General features: G+C 36.3%; 2 protein-coding genes across 5 annotated transcripts in view; one reads left to right on the forward strand and one right to left on the reverse strand.

Annotated features, from left to right (window-relative positions):
* The window catches only part of LOC115245436, a 29,119-nt gene extending 9,274 nt beyond the window's left edge, over window positions 1-19,845 (forward strand). The window contains exons 2-4 of one of the 4 annotated variants that reach the window (XR_003885543.1): window positions 8,214-8,453; window positions 18,271-18,542; window positions 18,620-19,845. Coding sequence is in view for 1 of the 4 variants with exons in the window: in XM_029823749.1 (XP_029679609.1) it covers window positions 18,271-18,542; window positions 18,620-18,727 (380 nt within the window). In the remaining 3 variants the exon portion in view is untranslated. Of the gene's footprint in view, window positions 1-7,381; window positions 8,454-18,270 lie in introns of those variants that run through there. The other 3 variants (XR_003885541.1, XR_003885542.1, XM_029823749.1) reach the window with 3 other exon arrangements.
* Window positions 1-22,229, reverse strand: part of LOC115245434 (UPF0489 protein C5orf22 homolog) — a 692,512-nt gene that overhangs the window by 304,888 nt on the left and 365,395 nt on the right. The gene's annotated exons all lie outside the window — the stretch shown is intronic.

Here is a 22,229-nt window from a genome sequence, read left to right on the forward strand (position 1 = left end):
AGAGAAAAAGAAATAAAGAGAATGAGAGAGAGAGAGAGAAAGCAAGAGTTCACAGTGGACCGCGCGGAAGGCGAAGAGAGGAGAAAAAGGGAGCAAAAGGGAGCAAAAGGGAACTCGATCGCGGACTGCAAGATGCTGGCGATAGCGCGCATAAAAGATGTATCTACATTTAGTTCGGACAGGCACCACTTTATTCGCTCGCCGAGCGCTAACAAGTGTTTTCCATCGGTCGAAGCGGTAAAGCTTTAAAGATCCGTCGAGTGCAACCGGTCTGCCACGAAGTTGCGCTACTTGCTGGTAGCCCGATATTACGAAATGCAGTAAATTTTACCGCGTGAACAACGCGCGACTGTCAATCAACGAAGTCAAGACAAGTTTTTGATTTACTTCATACACGCACACATCCGCTGGCGACCGGATATTCTCTGTAAACAGTACACTTCTTCATCCATTTTGCGATCCGATGTGTGTGTGTGATGCGGGTACAACAAATTATTTTAAAAATATCTCTGTATTGTGCCTATTTCAATTTTTGTAAATAAAAAATAAAGTTTCTTATCAAAATACTCAATTTCTATAAATATTATATAATAATATAATGTGTGTGAAGATTTAAATTTAAATGTAGTATGAAATTTTTATATAATTATATTATATAAAAATTTCATACTACATTTAAATTTAAATCTTCACACACACACACACACATGAACAATTTAATTATGAGTATTACATGTCAGATATGTAAGATATAAGTTAAATATAAGTTTGTTATGTCTCAAATATCTTATAATCTCTACACGCTTAGAGTGTGGTCTTCGGACGAGGAAATGAAAGCAGAATAAGAGACCGCAACGTAGGAACAGTATTTCATCCTTTATAGATGTCGGCTCGCGTGCAAGAAGCGTTCAGCCTCACGAAGTCGAGAACTTCTGGCTTTGATGGGGGTTACAACATGGACTTCGAGCTCTCGAGAATCACGATTCGGTGACGTGTGGCCAGTCCGTTATCCGGATACCGTCGTGGACAGATGCATATAAACGTAAAGCTTACTGTCAAGGGGGTCAATGCATGCCGACTTGATAAAAACGAACATTTATCCGTAGAAGTAGACAACTACTCAAAACAAGTAACGAGTTGGCCAGAGAAATATAATTGCATCGATCTTTCAATTTATTGAATGTTTTTCAGAAACGATCGTTTGTTTTTATCCACTAATAATTTTATATCAATATCGTCGTTTTTATTATTTCACCCTTTTATACATAGTGTCAAAATAGCAGTAAGCAATTTTTAATTTGAATTTAAAGTCATGACGATTATTTTATTCTAATCGAGATCAACCCACAAGTTTCTGAAATAGTTTATGACAAATAATGTTATAGATCGCTATATATTTTAATAATTGTATGTATATGTGTGTGTATATATCTAGTTGGATATTTTCCAAAATTCTTATATTGTGAAAATATGAAAATAAACCCGAACACGATTCGATAACGTATGTTTAACTCACTGTATCGTGATACTAGTACCGCGCATGAACACATACCAATAAAATATACGACAGAGGAGGATCGGGGCGTGCTGGATTAAGGTGGCACGAGCGAATCCGTGGAAGTGGTCTACCGCTTCCTGGTAGCCCGATAGTGCTTAATCGGCGGCTTTGTGGAAAGCGGTCTCTCGCGGAGAATAACAATACGAGAGTAATTCTTCGGATCGTAAATAACCCTCGGCCGAATATCGAAATCTGGTTCGTTGAATCTCCGCGACGAGTTTGTTCGCGCACGTGTGAATCAAAAACATATAGTCCGGCAGCAAAAGTCAAATAAAATTGCCGCGGTCCTCGCGTAATAATTTTATCGCGATAATTTTTAATTATTCGAACTACTTTTCATAGACAGCTGTGCATGACAGCTGTGATGTTGTTTGACGTAGCACGTTTCAAAGCTTGTGGCGTGCAGAGAGTGAGATGATTTCGTAATAAAGTTTTGACGTCACGTCATGTTTTTTTAAATTATTTATATTATTAATAAAATATCACATTTTATTCTAACACACGTGTGTTAAGACACAGAAATGTATTAGATGAGAGAAATTATACGAGATACTTGAAATACTTGTATCAAAGATATATGAATGTTATAGGATTCTTTTACATACTTTTATTTCGTGCAATAGTTTCATTTTAAGGAGTGGTCACGCGTTGAGCTCGATCTAAACCATGCGTATTGCAACGTTGTGCATGTGTTCACGATTATATAAAAATTGAAAATCGATACAATCATGAGTCGATCGTAAAAGTCCACATAAACAAACATGCCGGACGCGTAGAAGTAACTTGGCGTCTCCGCGCGCGAACTCGAAAACCTTTGCAACAAGTGGTATCGTAAACATGATGATTGACCGCGTTTACGACGTCGACGTCTTTATAATTCCGTCACCAAATGGTTTACACGCGCTGCGATTTTTATTCCGCATTTATTCCGCTTTAATTTAATGTGTGTGAAGCTAGCATATCATTTCGTGGAAGATCATAAATAATTAAGAGTTCTGGCTTTATTTACAATAGTTCTAGAGTTCTTGATAGTTTAAACAAATAGTTCTGGCGATTAAACCAAAGAAAATGCCTCAGGACAAACTGATATGCCAACTTCACGCAGCATATCACTTTGTCCTACGACGTTTTCCTTATCAATAATTGTTCAAATTTAAAAGATCTATAGTTCTATATGAGTTCTAAGAAGAGTTCTGCTTTCTAAAAGTAAAAAATATTCATTAAAATGAAATAAACCAATTTTTTACCCGTAAAACTCGTATTTTCGAGACTAGAGGTGATATGCTGGCCGTATTTAAAAAATTTTAAAATTTTCTAATTATTTCCTTCATCAAAACTCTTTGGAAAAGCAATGTACATGCCCAGAACTACACGAGAACTATTTTATAATAATCAGAACTCTCGAAATTCGGCCAGCATATCACCTCTAGTCTCGAAAATACGAGTTTTACGGATAAAAAATTGTTTTATTTCATTTTAATGAATATTTTTTACTTTTAGAAGGCAGAACTCTTCCTAGAACTCATATAGAACTATAGATCTTTTAAATTTGAACAATTAATGATAAGGAAAACGTCGTAGGACAAAGTGATATGCTGTGTGAAGTTGGCATATCAGTTTGTCCTGAGGCATTTTCTTTGGTTTAATCGCCAGAACTATTTGTTTAAACTATCAAGAACTCTAGAACTATTGAAAATAAAGCCAGAACTCTTAATTATTTATAATCTTCCACGAAATGATATGCTAGCTTCACACACACTTTAATTTACGAGATACCGGAGGGTAGAAATCGCCACGTGGATTACTTTCCGCCCTGATCGCAGCCAGCAATTTCCCAAGCGAGAGAGAGACAATTGATGATCGATCTTCGATACATAATGAACGATACACAGGCGAGGAGAAGCACATCCGTCAGTTCTCCGATACCGACTCGAGGTCTTTACGGTGTTACGCGGTGTTATCTTAATATCGTGACATCGCGTCGCGTGAGCCGCGATAACGCGGCTGCTGTTTAATTAATGATAATAACCGGCTAACAAGAGCACCTCGTCGACGTCTTTTTCATTGTCTTTTCGTGATGCGACTCGACGACGCTCGTTCCCGCGTCTCCTCTCGAGAGAGCAAATCGTATCGATACGGTTATAGGTTTCCTCTAGTTTCTTATTCGTGTTCAGGGTAAAAGGATCGCAGATCGACTTGCGGGTCGATCGCATCGTGAAACGTTCCGATCGCAAATCTATAACCGATCCCTATGATACTGTGTTACCGTGACTTATGTCGGCGATATAGAGCCGTTTCTGATTTTTCTTTTTTTTTTTATGGGCTTCCTTTGTTGCAACCTCGGTGGAATGCTGTTACGCGAGCTCGCCAGTTCCGCGGTGAACTTCTTATTATGCTGTTTTAAGCCTCGTAAACTTCAAAAAGTGGGCACGATTTAAATGATTTAAAAGCGCGTAAAACGTGAAAAGATGCATTTTTACTTTTCACTCATCTCTAAAGTTTATGTATTCAGTTATATATCGAACTCGTTCTTCGTATATTTTATTTTAGACGAAAAATACGAAGCTATTTTAGTCGTTGTATTATAATAATTTTAGAAAACAGCAACAAACGATAGGATTGTATGAATCATGGTGTGTGGTATGAATCGTCTCTTAAATAGAAAAACTCGCTTACTATTTTATATTTCCATCGATTTTAATTTATCTTAATTTCTATAACCGTCATAGCAAGAAATTAATTTTATGCAAGAAATTTATTTTTTAAATTTAATCACTAGACTTTTTCTATAGTATACATATTTAACAATGTAGTTATTATATAATCTAGTTATTATATAATATTAAGACACATCCCTTATGTTGATATATAAATTAAAATAATCCGAATCTCAAATTATTATCGTCACGCGATATTCTACTGCTCGTTATCCCTTAGAAATGTTTCCATATATAATTGCTCGATCAAATTGAAACAAAAAATATACCAGATACGGTGCAAGAGTTCAAGAAAAAAATGCATAGCAAAGATACTTAAGGAATTAACGTCATCTGAGAAATGCGTCAGATTCGATGCATTCCTGGCGCGCGTGACTGTAGCAAAAAAAGAAAAAAAGCCGCAATCTCGAAGAAATAAAAAAACTCTCGCTCTGCGCATATCGCGTGTCTTGCCCATATATTTTACTTCGATGGTGAACGGGCATTCTCTCGTTAGAGAGAACGCCAAGATGCCGCATTGTAGTCGGCCAGATCCTTTAGAATCTCTCTGGCTGCAACTGCAACGATGCTGCTGATGCGCGCCAGCAAACCTAACGCGGCGCAACATCGGCGCGCGCACATATCTTACCCTCTCGCGCGCGTCGCAGATACGATGGTGCTAATTGCAATTTATGTCTCATTGCAGTCGTCGTCGGTGCGCCGCAACAAAGGGAGCTGCGCCGCAGGCGGCGCCTTTCTACGGTTTAAAGCGTTTCAAGACGGAACCGCGTGTGCCACCATCATTCGCGGCGGGAAATACCGCTAACGCTTCTCGTCCACGTCTCCGCGAAAAACGCGACGCATCGCTTTGATTAACTCTGAGAGATTTCAAAGTTCGAGACTTCAAAGTTTCGGACCTACTATCGAAATAAATATTCAAAATTAAATTAAATAAAATACTTATTGTTAGATATATATATATATGATTGACATATCTATCTGATATATTTTCTAGACATATATATAACAACATTGTAAGCATTTTAATGAATTTTAAAAACAACAAGCTTTAACAATATTCTTATTTTATCAAAGTGATATATTAAGATTTTTGGAAATATTTAAAGCGAGATATGCCAGCAGAAAATGCTAGATATATAATGGCACGTCATTTTTTAAAACTTATTTTGATAATAAAAACTTTAATTGAAAATTAAATTAAAATTAATGAGCCATAACGTTCTCTTAATTGCCGCGATCATTTTTTTCCGTTATTTTCAATATAGATATTATTAATGTCTCTTTCAATATTGAAACAATATCTTTTTTATCTTGTCGAGCATCCACACAACCGAGAGAAAGCGCATAATGATAGAAAACATCTTGTGCAACACACATCATGCATAACTAAAAAATCTCTAAATTATACCATTATTTTCCTATCATTTACTATCCGAGTACCGTTGTTCGGCACAAGATTGCCGTCATTGCGAAGTAATAGTAACGCCAGGCGCACGGTGGTGCCTCCCTGAAAAATACTTAATCGTTCGACAGTCGTGATTCGGAAAGGTGAGTAGAGGCGTGAACAAGGTGCAAGCATCGATCGTTTAAAATTCAATGATTCCTCGGCACGCTATCGATATACATGTTTCATATTACGCCTCTCGTCCTATTCCTTTGAGCCCGTACAATGTACAATGAATATATGTAAAAACGCCATGAAAACACACGTGGTGTATAACACATAAATGGCAGATTATGTGTCATATTTTATGTGTATTATGTGTCCATCAGTGAATAGCCCCAAGACGGTGCTACTCTTTCTTTCGGATTTCCTTTCGCCCACTTACAATTATTACCAGTAAACGATATATCATTACATTATTCCGGTGTCATTTTTCATTTTTTTAAGATTTAAATCGAATCTTGAATGCATTATTCTATAATTTACTGTAATTTTACTTAAATAGTTTACTGTATGTAAGTTCACTTAAATAGACCAATGTATATTACTAGTCTCTCTCCCATCTTACACGAAATATTTGCTTTAAGAATATCACTCTTTAATAAATACAATTTTTACAAATATTAATGAAAAATAAAAAGAAAAATATACCGAGATTAGTTAAAGAAGATGTATAATAAATCTCATAAAATGTTTTAACTTACACAATACATTACAGTTTTAGATATTAAATATACTTTTTCCTTGTTAAATAGCATAAAAGTTGGTCTATATATAAATTTATAGAGAAAAAGAATAAAGATATCATTAATTGATTGCGTCATACATAGAAAATGTTTCAAAGGATATATATATATCCTCTCAATAGGAGAGAGAAATAGAAAGAAAACAATATAAAAACAGATGGAAAATGACAAAACAAAATGTTCTTTAATTTTATCAATAAATAAAGTTTCGCCTCGTAATACAAATCCGATCGTATACTTCTTATTAAATTCGCGACGAATTGAATTTTCCTGTTATCCTCATGTTCCTCCTAGGCGCCGTGGAAAACTTTGTAAAGTCCCTGAGTTTTTCTCCAGAAAAGAAAGTTCCGCAACGTCTCGCGTTAAACTTGGTAATAAAATAATTATTTTCAAACGACCTCAAACTTCGATCGCCATGACCTATTCTCTCTCAGATTTGATAATATTATCAAATATAAAGATAAAGAGAAAGAAAGAAAAACGTATTTATTTATTATATAAAATTTTTTTAGAGTCATAACGATATGTGTCATAATACTTTTTGCAAAATATTTTCTGCATAATTTTTGATAAATATATGTATAATATATATGAGTAATTCTCTCTCTTTTATAAAGAAAATAAAATTTCAAAAAAGCTATTTCGTAGAAGTTTCTTCCACGTGGAAAAGAATAACATAATTAAATTCGATGGATGTTGAAATACATATGTCCTATACGTTATCATATTTTGTCTTGCATCTTTCATCGTTATTGATAATTGTTTTATAATCTAACATCGTTATTAATTTTCAATAATATAGCATTTAGGAATAAATATTAACGAAAAGAATTAAATAATTTTCAAGAACAGAGGCGATAAATTAATGACGTAACGATATTCGATCAATATCGAAAACGTATTCTTACAGAATGTTATGAAATTTTCACTTTTGGCATTCGTCCAGAGGCTCGATTAGACGAGAAGAGCCGCACGTGTACGCAGCAGGCACGCATGGCGCAGCTGGTTTGTACGCAAGCTTGCACCGTAGTCAGAGCATATTTATGGATTAGCATACAATGGTGGTGTTTATTAAAGATTCTTCGAAGGTTTCCCACCTTTGATGCTGTCTTCGCGCTTCTTCACCGCTCTTGAGAAGCATATTGCTCTCTCCGTTCGAGCTTTGTGTATCTTCTCAAAATAATTTGATCGCAAATGCCACTTACATTTGATTTAGACTACTCCGTTTACCTTAAGACAGAATAATCTAAATCACACGGAAAAATAATATTATAGAATAATATCTACATATTTTTTTTGCTTTTTTTCTCTTGTTATATACAGATTTCTATCAAAAATATTTTGATAAAAAAAATATATATATGAAACATAAATTTGTCTTTATAAGCGATATACGCATTAATAGATACACATTAATAATACATATAACGCATTTTGCGAAATAATAATCTAATCATAATTTTAATTATTTTTACAGTTTTTATAGTATTTCTTTTAATACGATCTGAATATTCAGCTTTCAGTGGATCTAACTTCAAATTTGTATAATATAATATCTCTCCCTTTTATTACGTTCTTTTTACTAATAATATTTAATGAAAAGTTTTATTAGTATAATATATATTGTATAAGCATGTGGCCTTAAAATTTTATAGCAAACCATTTATACTAGAATGAAAGAGAAAAAGTATTTTTAGCAAAATTGCTTCGCTAGATCGACAATCCGTTATGCATTATTCGATTCGTAGATTTCCACGAATCAACACTTAACCAGAAGAGCGTGGAGATCGCGAGCCGCCGAAGAACGGCATAAAGAAGGTCGGCTTCATCGGAAGCGGTCCGCAAGAAGGAACGTTACGGTATTCCGCGACCAGATCTCGAAGAAAAGGGAACCTATTGGGCCAGCCAGCCGTCTTGAATGCTCGTTTTGGTCAACGGAGGTTCATTCTCATGCAACTTTAACCACGGGACTTACTTGGAAGCATGGTGTACGTATAACCATGTCCTAACCGGTACTAGAAGTCAAGCAAAGGAAGTATACTGGAGCGCGGTCTCTCTCTCATTACGGCTCTGTCTTTATTCCGTATTTATGATATCTTTAAATTTTAGTACTGATCAAAAAGTTTTAGCTCCTTTAATGATATACGTAAAAAATGTAACCAGTTTTTAAAATATAAAATATTTTCTAATAATTAATTTTTGTAAAATCAGTTGCCCTTTTTTTACGTATATCATTAAAAGAGCTAAAAATTTCTTTCTCTTTTTAAATAATTAAAATTATAATTAATGTATGAAACTATATAAACTGCACGCGTGTGCGTGCAAAAAAGAATTTCAAATAGTATGTGTGTTCTTGTATAAGTTTTTCCATAGTGACATAAATGATTTTTATAGATTTGTCTTCTATCAGAAATTTTTTATTTTAAGTTGTTAATTTTTGCTCTTTTCTTTTTCTTAATCGTCGATATCGCTATAAATTCATCGCTGGCTATCATTAATGCTTTTATAAAGCATGTATTTATAGCTAAACGATATAGAAGTAGCATTAATGGCCGATTTCAACTCTTCTAAGAAATTTTACATCGTATTTCATATTTCTCTCCTCTTATTTGCTTTGAGAATGATATCTATTAGATATGTCTATAAATTTTGTTCTTTATCATTATCTATTATAATTTTTTACATAACATCTTTCGAGAATAAATCAGTTCTTTTTATTTTGAGTTTTTTAATTTCTAAGTTTGATAGATTATTATAAAAGAAGCACAGCGGGATATACGATAATTAATGGTACAAAACCAACATTTTCAATAAGAAGAGAAGCGAGTCTGTAAGAAGTGATCAAATGATCGTCTCTGCTCAGCTAATAAGGATTGAAATTTTCTTCCGCGTGCGGTCCACGCCTCTTTCTCATGACATTAGGGTCGCCCGGGAACCATAATAGCGATGCCAAAGTGGGACGTTGATAGATAGCCTCTCGACATTCGTGTTCCGCAGTCGAACGTACAGCGGTCGCGCGCGATTCGCCCATTAATTATTACATAAATACGTATAGATTAATAATTATACGCATTAATAACGGCATCCGTGTATACGAGACGCCGCGTGGGTAGCCGCATGACGTCGACGAATGTTGCTGTATAACGGGTGTTCTAAATGTCAACCACGACTTCACGACGAAATTACGTGCCGAGCACTTTTTTTCGACTTTCAAAACCGCTCGATGCTCGTACATCGAAGAGGCGCTTTTAAGGTCATCGGGGCAATTATATCGGCCGGTAATCGCAAGCGCGCTAGGCAACAACCATTAAGCACGACGTGCATCGGTGTTCTTGTTAATAAGTACACAATCTAATTACTCGCGGATGATAATCTCCGATACAGCGATTCCCCTAAGGCGTGATTAATACCCGTGTTTACGGAAATGAAAATTTCGTCAAGTTTAATCGAGATCGGTTTTATTTTCCAATACACGCTCAAAGATATACATAAATAGATAAGATGCATTAGTATTGTTTCGAATCAGATTATCGCTAATTGCATTTAAATCACTCGATATTCTTTAAAGACGTTCTCATTTTTATCAAAAATTTTTCGCACTTAAAATACAATAACACATATAAAAAATATAAAATTATTATTAGACAAGAATCGACTCGTGTTTCGTGTTAAATACGCGTAAGATATGAAACGTACATTAATGTTCGATCATTAATTCATGCGATTCGTGCACTATTGTTTTTGTAAAAATTTTCCACATTAATATCATGTGTCCGCAATCTACGCTTTTCCCAGTCACACATTCTCTCATTTTCTCGGTATAGCAATAAAAATTCCGTTTCTCGGCGAGACTGCAACCGCTTTAAGACACACCTCGCTCGCGCTCGTCAGCAGTCATAAGGCGGCAAAGTCAACGCGCCGATGGAATGCAGAGGTGAAATTAGTATCGCCATCGTTGTAAGCGCTCTCGCGCCACTTACAAGCTGCGATACTTTTTTATTACTCACGTTATCTTACGTATCGTTGAAGAGACAGTATCAGCACACGCGATCATTTAAGAACGATCAGAGAACGCGAGACCGTTGGAATGCTGAATGATTGATTAAAGGATTGTCTTGCTGAAATCGTTCGGAATCTCAATATTTTTCAATTTTTAAATCGCTATATTTTTTCATAATCTTTAATAATTTACATAATTTTGATAATTTCGCCTAATAATAAGAATCACAGATTTCCGATCAAAATGTATTTAAAAAAAATTGTATTGATGAAAATTGCCTGTAAACATGTTCATATTAAAAAAAAAAAAAAAGATTCGCCCATTAATTATTACATAAATACGTATAGATTAATAATTATACGCATTAATAACGGCATCCGTGTATACGAGACGCCGCGTGGGTAGCCGCATGACGTCGACGAATGTTGCTGTATAACGGGTGTTCTAAATGTCAACCACGACTTCACGACGAAATTACGTGCCGAGCACTTTTTTTCGACTTTCAAAACCGCTCGATGCTCGTACACGGCGCTTTTAAGGTCATCGGGGCAATTATATCGGCCGGTAATCACAAGCGCGCTAGGCAACAACCATTAAGCACGACGTGCATCGGTGTTCTTGTTAATAAGTACACAATCTAATTACTCGCGGATGATAATCTCCGATACAGCGATTCCCCTAAGGCGTGATTAATACCCGTGTTTACGGAAATGAAAATTTCGTCGAGTTTAATCGAGATCGGTTTTATTTTCCAATACACGCTCAAAGATATACATAAATAGATAAGATGCATTAGTATTGTTTCGAATCAGATTATCGCTAATTGCATTTAAATCACTCGATATTCTTTAAAGACGTTCTCATTTTTATCAAAAATTTTTCGCACTTAAAATACAATAACACATATAAAAAATATAAAATTATTATTAGACAAGAATCGACTCGTGTTTCGTGTTAAATACGCGTAAGATATGAAACGTACATTAATGTTCGATCATTAATTCATGCGATTCGTGCACTATTGTTTTTGTAAAAATTTTCCACATTAATATCATGTGTCCGCAATCTACGCTTTTCCCAGTCACACATTCTCTCATTTTCTCGGTATAGCAATAAAAATTCCGTTTCTCGGCGAGACTGCAACCGCTTTAAGACACACCTCGCTCGCGCTCGTCAGCAGTCATAAGGCGGCAAAGTCAACGCGCCGATGGAATGCAGAGGTGAAATTAGTATCGCCATCGTTGTAAGCGCTCTCGCGCCACTTACAAGCTGCGATACTTTTTTATTACTCACGTTATCTTACGTATCGTTGAAGAGACAGTATCAGCACACGCGATCATTTAAGAACGATCAGAGAACGCGAGACCGTTGGAATGCTGAATGATTGATTAAAGGATTGTCTTGCTGAAATCGTTCGGAATCTCAATATTTTTCAATTTTTAAATCGCTATATTTTTTCATAATCTTTAATAATTTACATAATTTTGATAATTTCGCCTAATAATAAGAATCACAGATTTCCGATCAAAATGTATTTAAAAAAAATTGTATTGATGAAAATTGCCTGTAAACATGTTCATATTAAAAAAAAAAAAAAAATCTTTATCCAAGAAACATGAGATGCAAATAAGAAAACACCAAACGAAGTATTTCGAATACGGCGTTTAAGGGTTAATGTGATAAGTGTATAATCGCCTTTTATAGCTTCCGCTGCTTAAACGAAAGCTATTGACGCCCGATCCAGGTTACAAAACCCATCGCAGTAGCGTCCGTTGTATTGCGTGAAGTTCCAGAAGTGCAAAACGCATTTGTCGATTTGCACCGAGGATGCGTCAATATTGACGTTGCTCTTGGGAAATATGTTCTCCACGGGCGGCTTATGTCTCGGATCCTGGAGAACCACCGCCAACGGTGCGAGCGAGACAAGCAACAAGGAGAAAGAATAAGAATAAGGCAAGGAGAGAGAGAGAGACAAAGAGAGGCAAGTACATACAGAGAAACGCGTTTCTCCGCGTATCCACGTTACGAGGATCACAGACGCGCTATTAAAGTGCAGAACAAATAGGAGAACTCTTTGATGGCATGGCGAGAGGACACGCGACGTTACGCACTTTCATGGGCGCGTGCACGCTAAACGGTTCCTTTGAGAGTACGAGATCTCGTAATTACACCGTGTTATGTCAATTCGTTATTCGATTGTCTGCATCGCCGCGAGCGAATAGCTGATGATAGCGAACCCTTCCATCGACAAGCACTTTGACAGAAGCGCACATATAATCAGCATTAGTGACGCAAATATGTTCTGTATTTTCTCATATACATCTCTCCGCATATGTATTAAGTAAATATATATGTTTTGTAAATCGTTCTATATGTATCTAATAGTGTCGAATTATTATTTATCTGATATTTATTTTAATTAATTTAACAACGCTTCTTTTACCAGCATTTTTTCTTCTCTATTTTTTGTATATATTATTGTATTATAATTATCTATATAATTTTTATTCTTTGTTATATATCTTATAATCGGTTCAACCATTTAATTATTATAGTACGCAGGACACAAATATATTATTTTATCGGTTTTCAAAGCATAGATTGTGCTCATAAAATATGGCGTAAAATATTTAGGTTAATGATGATTGTTGTTTATTTATTCGGCCACATACGGAGGAACTACTGAAATTTCGAGTATCTACTGAACCCCATCGGCGCCGGCGCGTACTTTTCTGATTTTTATCGCAAAATCGGCAGTCTCGCGGATCCTACGAGCATGTATAGCGTCACGGCCTACCCGGAGCCATGGAGAGAAATTTCTCTGCGTCGTTGCCCATTATCGTATCGGGTATCGACCGCACGCCGCAATTTCTGCTCACCGGGTCACGTTCAGCCGCGAAATCGGTATGCGGAAGAGAAAATATCGATGATTATCACGACGGTTGCCGTCGGATGGGCCTCGACGCGAAACTAAGCACAACGCAGGACATAACGGTGCAGATATTGTCGGACCATCCAGCTTCCTACGAACACCCTGTAAAGAGATGACGCCGCAGGAGACCCGACAACTTCGACGGACAACTAAATCCGCGCATCGCACGCGTGATTAATATCCGCTGGTTAGCATCTTATGCGCTTCCCTCGCGTGAACCCTCGGGACGAGAAATCGTTCTGAAGTCCCGCGTGTATAGGTCAAGTTGTTTAAAGACTTTGTAATTAAATGTTAAGTAAAATATTGAAATTATAGAGAGAATGTTGTCTACAAGCGATTGCAGATATTATCGCTTGTTGCTATGAATACTTATTTTTGGCAGACAACATACCGAACCAATACATATAACATAAATTAAATTCAAAGGATTAAACATCAAACTATTATAATGTTTAACATTATAAAATGTATACTATTTATCACTGTGTAATTAAATTAATATTACCGTGTGATTGATAAATAAATCATTATTATATCATTTTGCTAGTTTGAACAATCTAATTAATTGACAGATTTCCAAAAAGCTTATGTTTAGCCGAATTCTTATTAATATAACTACTTTATTAAAGAAAATATATAATATAAAATTTTCTCAATTTAATTCTTTCGCAAGATATCCTTTTTTCAACATATTCCAAAAAGAGAAAATAAAACTGATTATACGATGAATTCGCAGAAAGATATAGAAGACATCGGAACGCTAGTGTCTCCGCATATAAACCGTCTTGCCAATTTCCGCTCGACGAAGAAATGTACAAACGAATTATCGCTGTTCTCGTGAAAATGGTTATGCTTCGACATTCCATCGCGTTCGCTATGTCAAACCCGCGTTCCCGCCGTTCGTTCACGTCCTGTCGTCGTTGCCGCGGACTTCATCGTCGTGGCAAAAAGGATCGAAACAACCCGGTCAGACTCTGATTCAAGAAAGAGCTAATTAATGATTAGCGCGTCGCATCGAAAATAGCGACCGTTTCTTCATCGAGGTGCTGGCGGGAAGAAAAAAAAGACAAGAGCGAAGCAATGTCGCAGAATTATATTCTTGTAATATGCGACACTAGATGAAATTTCCTGTTCCAACAGGCTCCTTATTTATCGTCGAGGGGAATCTTTACAATTTTAATAATTATAACGATACAATAATAAATATATTTTTATTGAGCGCGTTAGAAATAAAAATCATAAATTCGTATCAAACATAATAAGATTACGATGGCATTAATAAATCAAATATTTTGCTCCAAAATTAAATTTTAAAAAACAGCATTTAATTTTATTTAAAATATATACATATAAAGAAATAAAATAAATATAGTGATGAATATTGGATCTTTATCTCTTTTAAAAGAGAGAGAAATCTTTTCTGGCAATATAAAATATTTAAATATAACACAGATTGAGTATTTATCCAAGCTCACCCTAACACATTTACATACATTCGAATTTGTACGGTGCATCTTATGCATTCCTCGAGAAAAATTAATGGGCTTATTACTGATTCGCGGGCATGCAGGAAAGAGGCGTGGTTTTTGCATGTGTGTTCGTACACATACGTCCCTATATTTGTGGGCCACCCGGATTCACATCGAACGCATCAAGAATCTCGTGGCTCCAGCATTAATTATTGAACGATCACTGCCGTGTAATTAATTGACCGATCGGCCTCCTTCGTGGCAGCAGATATGAAAAATACGATGCCGCCAATGCATAACTTCATCGTATGCGACATTTCTTAGAAAGAATAAAAAGAATCTATCATTTATCTCTGGTTACATCTCGACCTAAGACAGATGACTAATTACGTATAAAGAAAAGATAATATAAATGCAATATCGTAAATAATTTCGGTTGATACTATTGAGTGTATATTAGAATACTAATAGCTTTTCTTTTTAGATTAATCTGTACTAATTTAAAATAAATTTAGAGACTTTCAAATGTTAATCAAATCTGTTAAATATACATATGTTGTGATAAAAGTTTCAATAATAATTAACTTAATATTATTCACATAATTATTAAATATTTATATTAATCGTATATTTATACGATATAAAATAGATAATTTAGTTTTAGCAAGTTCTGATCATTTGTTTTTCCTCGCATTTATTATGTAATCTTTTGGGATAGTATTCTAGAAATTTCTTCATGCATTCCAGAGACCGAAATATATACACAAGTAGATCGACTGAATGCCATGTACTGCAAGTGCAGCTGAAAATACCAGACATCTCGCGGATGTGCAATATCTGTCGTCCATCGCGCTTAAAAGAGAACGTCCGGTCTTAGAGGAACGAAGGAAACGCCGTGTGCCTTTGCGGATATCAGTCCAGGCTATAAAGTCGTTTCACAATTACGCGACGCCTGACAGGTGTACAGTGCAACGCGAAACGCTGAAAGGTTTGTCGGTTGCGCCGAGGCTCTTGCCTCAACGATTGCGACGAGAAACGGAAAAAGAGAGAAGAACGACGAATAGATGTACGATTGTGAGGCGAAGAAAGACAGAGAGATTGAATGGATAAATGAGAGACGGTGCGAAGGGAGCGAGCGAATAAACGAGCGCGTAGATAGGAAGATGAAGATGGGCAAGTAAAATCTCTCGAGGGGGAGAAAGAGGAAAGGACGAAGGGCGAAGGGCGAAGCGAGGAATAACTTGGAAATAGAAGAGAGCGAGGAAACGGCGCGAGTAAGATATGGCGTGGCAAAAGTGAAAGACACAGTAGGAGACAAAGAGTGATGAAGGACGATACGAGAGAGAGCGAGCGAGCGGGACAGAAATCATACAAGAGAACGATTAGAAAGAGAGGAAATAAAGAAAGATAGAGAGAGATAGAGAACACACGGAGAGAGGGAGGGAGAAACAGAGATCGGGTCACCGACCCGTACGGAAATAGGATCGAAACCTTAGGTAAACGTAACTTTTCCTCCGGGGCGAGTTCAGGCCGTTCGGCGCGTTTGGAAATCCGCCAAAGAAATCCAGGAACGCCGTATGCCGTGGCGATTTCCCCCGCGGCTCGCCACGACGACGTGCCGTGCTTCTCGATCCATTAGCGCGAATTGCGGCGCCGGCTAAGGTAATTGGACAGCTTCGAGGAATAATAATAAGCGATATGTATCACAGGGTGAGCCCTTCCCCCTCTACCTCCCACCCCCCCGGATTAAGCAAGCGAACGTATGCAACTACGAGTCCGGAGATGAGGATCTGATTGGTGCGGCATGATCGACTTTATGCGCTATAACGCAACGCTGATTATAAACAGGATCGAATGTGCGTCGGCGTACGCGTGCAAGAAGCGCAGCTAGAGGTACCGAGGAAAGGTGGAGTCGCGAGAACGGTTGCCGATAACTCGGGTTTGTGATATAGCAATCAAAGTATAAATCGGGAAGAAGGATATAGTCGTTGGAAATTTTAATATACATCAAGCGGCAAGCGAAATATTAATTTGAAAAATATATCGCTTAATTAATGTATTCCTAAGCTTATATATTTTTAAAGTTTTTATATAAAATTAAAGATTCTCTTGCTAAACCTTTTCTCGCAGATCCATTCTCGTTTTAATTTATCTAAGAGCTCTTCTGATTATTATAATAATCAAAATTAAAGATTAATTTTTAATCTTATATCTTATTATTATAAAAATTAATACTCTTATTAGCTCTTTCAGCATTATAATTTTTGTAAAGCTTTGTTAATTTATTATAATTTATTTATGATTATACATATATATTATACTGATAAAAAATATACATGTATATTCTTTTTCTGTGAAGAAAAGATTAAAAAATAAATTTTTTATCTCGACAAAATCTCGTATATCGCGTCCATTATACACAAAAAGAATGTTAAATAATACTAAATAAAATATCTCTATATACCTGTAATATTCTTTTCTACAAATGCAGAGATAAATACTAAAATATATTATTTTTATGCTTACTGCAAGCGGCACGACTTTCTCAGGTCGTGAAAAAAATTACTCGCGATACACGGATATATATAACGGTGTACTCTATAAGAATGCGGAAAAACTGCCGGCACGATAGCGGCGAGCTTTGTTAACAGGATTTTCTTGCACGCGTGCATTTGCATAAAGGCATCCGCGGAGAGCGAAATCATGCCGAAAGAGCGCGCGATACCACGCGGAGCGTGGTAAAGCACCAAGAAAGTTGCACGGTAGCTTATCGCTTAACTGGTATCTCGTTGTAAGGAGAGATGCTCGCCGGGTAATCTACATCGTGCAGGAAGAGATCGCTCGCCGACCGGGTCTTCGGTGTGTAGTACAGAAGTAGAAAGTCTTTCTCTCGTACGATGACCCGCCACCTTCGGTCCAGGAAGAGTCCGCCGCGCGCTCTCCCAGGGTAGAAAGAATACCGCGGTTTCTCGTATAATGCAGGAATAGAGGAAGTGATGTGTGTGTGTGATTTCCGGAATTTACATTACTACTCAGATAAACAACGATAACGAAATTCGAAAGGACAAAAGGATAAATCAGAAATTGATTGATTTTAGATCTTACTTATTTTTAAGATTCCATTATATCGAGGTATTTGTTACTTATCAATATGTATATATTTTTGATTATTATGTTAAATTAGAAGTGAATACACATAACCGCGTATTTATTAAACAAGCATTGATCAAATATGTATGTTATATTAGTAACTCGATGACGAATCTATTTAAATATAATATGAACATGTAATGAAATGTTATCTCTGCATTCAGTAAATAATAATATTATCTTCGTTCGTCGAGTACGAAAAATTATTGGCGATTAGCGAGATATGATATTATAAGAAGAAGATATTATTTCAGACACGCGTCCGGTACCTGCGCGTACCTGCCACCGAATACCGGTCAAACGACATCGGCAGTGGGAGAAAAACAAACTCCCCGAGTCAGATGATCAATTGCCGTGGCGTCAATCGCCTGAGCCATCGATCACCCGTGACCTCGCGTCATCCACGTTGCTGTCGGAGAGATCTGCGCACTCACTTCCGGTACCGGTATCGCTGGCGTACGGATCTCCTCCGAGCGGGAGACGTGTCGCCTTGGAAGCGATGCATCGCGCCGAGGAGAAAACGATCGTGAGTTTCGTTAGACTTAGCGCTATACTTTAATGGAGCCGTTAGTTAAGTTTAACTACCGCCTTCTCTCTGTCAAGGCGCGCCAGCTGGCTCTTGGATCGGATAAGAGAACGGAACCTCCTCCGTCTAGCCGCCTAAAACGGGGCGGATCTTCTTCGAAGCGACATGCACGGTGCTACTTTTAAACGATTTCCGCGGGAGACAGCGTTGATGTCATGTGAGACTGAATGAGGGAGGAGGGAGATAATTTGCACGCCCGCGCACGTGATTCGCAAGAATGGATGTCCGCGCTCGATTAACTTGACACGGGTGTTGCGATATCGCTATTAATTTGCAATGAAATAACTCCGTGCGGCGCTTGTTCGCCGGGAATAACTAACGCTCGCTCTTTCAGCGCTGGAAATAGAAAGCGTTCCAGAGCTGCTAATTGCGTGTTACGCAATTCGATTTAGAAGCACCGTGAATTCTAGCAGAAACGCATAATCGGTAGAGATAGCCATCGGATAGTAGGATTAAAAAAATAGCTTCCTCGACAGGAAGTTCGATCAATCAGCCAACGTCGGCGTGCACCGCGCGTTACTAGGATCCCGTGATACGAAACAGGGTTTGATATAGTGGAAGGAAGGTGGTGCAATGTCTTGCAGCTGACCTACTTTGCCGCAGCGTGCTGTGTGGTATATATCGGTGAAGAAACGACGGAATGCTACCAATGCTACACAGGGACTTTCACTCGGAAGGCTCGCTCGTTCCTGGAACACAACCGGGACCGCTATGGCGATCGATTGTTTTCGAAAGGTCGCCGTCCGGTCCTCCATTAGCGAGTTTCCATCAGGTTCCTCTCTTTCGTAATAACGAAAAAGGTCATGATGGTACGCCGCCTTTCGTGATTTCGGACACGATATGATGAGCATAAAGTCATACGCAAGCGCGCTATACCGAGCGATTTGATTAAACGATTTAAATTTAATCGAATGTTTTTGTATCAAGGGAAAATTGGAAAAACATTTAATATTCTTCCGTATTATAAAAATTTATCATTTATGTAACACGTCTTCAATAAAAAATTCTTTTTTACTTCATCTGAGTTTGAATATCAGAAAATATTTTGCTTATAGTATAATAAAAAATTATAATTACTATTATTATTAAAAAAATTGTAATTACTTCTTTATCCAACAAAATTTTAAAAATACATTCTCAATTTAATAATCAACATATTTATTAAGTTGCTCTTCTTTTGCTTTTTGGTTTTGATTAAAGTAAGTTTTGTATTACTTATTGTTAGTATCAAAGATTATGTTTTTCTAAATATTTAATTCTAAGGTTAACAAATGTCTTTTCTCTTTTTTTTTCTTTTTACTGTTTTATTAATTAAATTTATTAATTAATCAGCAGTGAAAAAAGAAAGGGTACTACAAGGTCAATGTATATCCTTTCTTACGATTCTTAGGTGGAATTTTTTTTGTGCCCAGTTATCGGTGCGTCAAATCAAGAGGCAGACGCTATTCTCTTCTCGATGCGAATATAATTATTTAATAACTCGTTGTTACTGGGCTAGGAATGATTCGAGCAAGCCTCAGGCCTTCTCTCGATGGTGCTCATCGAGCGTGAAACGATCCGAAGATGAGCCATGGCGGTGCCAGCCATTTTCTGCTTCTCCTACTTATGAGAAATAAAGATTTTATCGTATACGAATGCGGTGGAAAAAACGATTTTATGCGTACGCCGACAAACGAACAATGAACCGCTTACTAATTATCCGCATGGTGTTGCACGGAGAATAGAAATATTCCAGTGCTATGAATTTTCCATCCTTTGATATCTGTGCGTGGTATGAATGTAAAGCAGTAGGTATGCTACTGGTATATGTACATATATATTACGTTAATAAAAAAGTGTATGTGGACATGGATAATCTATCATGCATAGAATGCATCGAAAAAATGATTCAATATTTCTAAAAGACTGAATATAAATTGCGCGAAAAAGTATTAAGATATATATATACTATAAATATTAAAAAAAAATAAATAAATATAAAATAAATTATTTAATCATACAAAATTAATAACCAATTTATAAAGATAAAATATTTTATATAAACTTTCGTGTATTTTTAATTGATATAATTTAAGATTTATGTGTATCTTTCTTTTAATATATCTTTAAATTTCCCAAATCTTAATAAAAAATTGACTAAATTGCACACTTGACAACGATATATATACTTTAACTTTTAGCTCGCAATAGACGGTAATCCAGTTGGCTACAACTATTTCGTCATAATTCATGAATTAAAAAATGCAACCATTGCTATTTCAAATTCGAAATAAACTAATCTTCATTTCGTCTCGCGATAAAGATAGCCTTTCCTCAGAATCATTGTGCAAATAGTCATTGTATTAAACTACATTACATTTAACATTCACCGAAAAGAATCTTTTGCAAATGTCAGCCGAAGTAATGTTCCGCGGAATCGCGTTTAAAAATAACATTCTTGATATATTCCTGTCAGTGAAAAGTTGCCCACCGGCCCGTTGCAGCCATGAGTTTACTCGTGTCGTTTAACTGAATTATCGTTGCTACCATAGAGCTACGGCTAGTGGCTGTGTAAAATGCAGAGGTCGAGGCACAAAGTATAAACCATAGAGAAGAGTTTAGACAGGACTGCTGACGTGTGATTGTGGCGGATTGTACCGTTATCGACACCGCCATATGCATCGTCGGAGGAATTATGTGCAAATCTCGTCGGCCACGGAATGTCATTAAATTCGTCACGTAGTGCCGAATGGCCGATGTTGCTTGCCACATTAACACAGGATTCAATCGCGGTGACCAGACGTTATTTTCGAGCGCTGGCCTTACGGCCGCTATATCTTCATTATAGTAAATAACGTGTAACCCGCTTCCCTCCTGTCTCCTTCGTGACATGCTATGGAATAATTCAGTACAATATACGTCAGTAAGCGTAAATGCACCGTGATTTTGTCTATCGATTTTGAATTCAAGCATCTAACAATTATTAATTTTAAATAATTTTAAAATAATAATTTAATAATAACTGCTAAAAATAATTTCGATCTCTCATGAATACTGTGAATATAACTTCTATACATAGTTATTAGAAATTTGTATAATTTTGTCTCTTAGAATTCTGTTCCTTATCAGTTGCTTGTTAATAATGATCTACATTATCACAGAGACTCATCGGTGCTGAGCGCAAGGATTCGATCCGAGATAATATCCGATAGCATTAACATAACTTTGCAATTAATATGTTAATAACAAGATATTTCGAAAAATGTACGTATAAATGGCAAAAGCAAGAGTACATTACATTATCATGCTATATATACTATATTAACTCGCGCAAATATTACAGAACGCGTCTTGCTTGTGCCCATATATTAATTTTAACTGATACAGTAAATTAACGCATAAACATGTCATTTAAATAAACACATTGATTTGAGAAATTTAATATCATCCCACTCAATTTTTAACAAGTTTTCCGATCGACTTTATAACTTAATTTCCAGTCATCTAATAGATAGAAAATTTATGAAAAATTTATTTAAGCATTATATAAATTAAAAATGTTTGTAATTCTTATATAAATTATTATTTATGTTTAATGATATAAATATCAACCTTAAATTTTTATATATTTTATTAATATTATTATAT

The sequence above is a fragment of the Formica exsecta genome, unplaced genomic scaffold (genome assembly GCF_003651465.1).
Source record: "Formica exsecta isolate Colony F162 unplaced genomic scaffold, ASM365146v1 scaffold98, whole genome shotgun sequence".
In the NCBI taxonomy this organism is placed as follows: Eukaryota; Metazoa; Arthropoda; class Insecta; order Hymenoptera; family Formicidae; genus Formica; species Formica exsecta.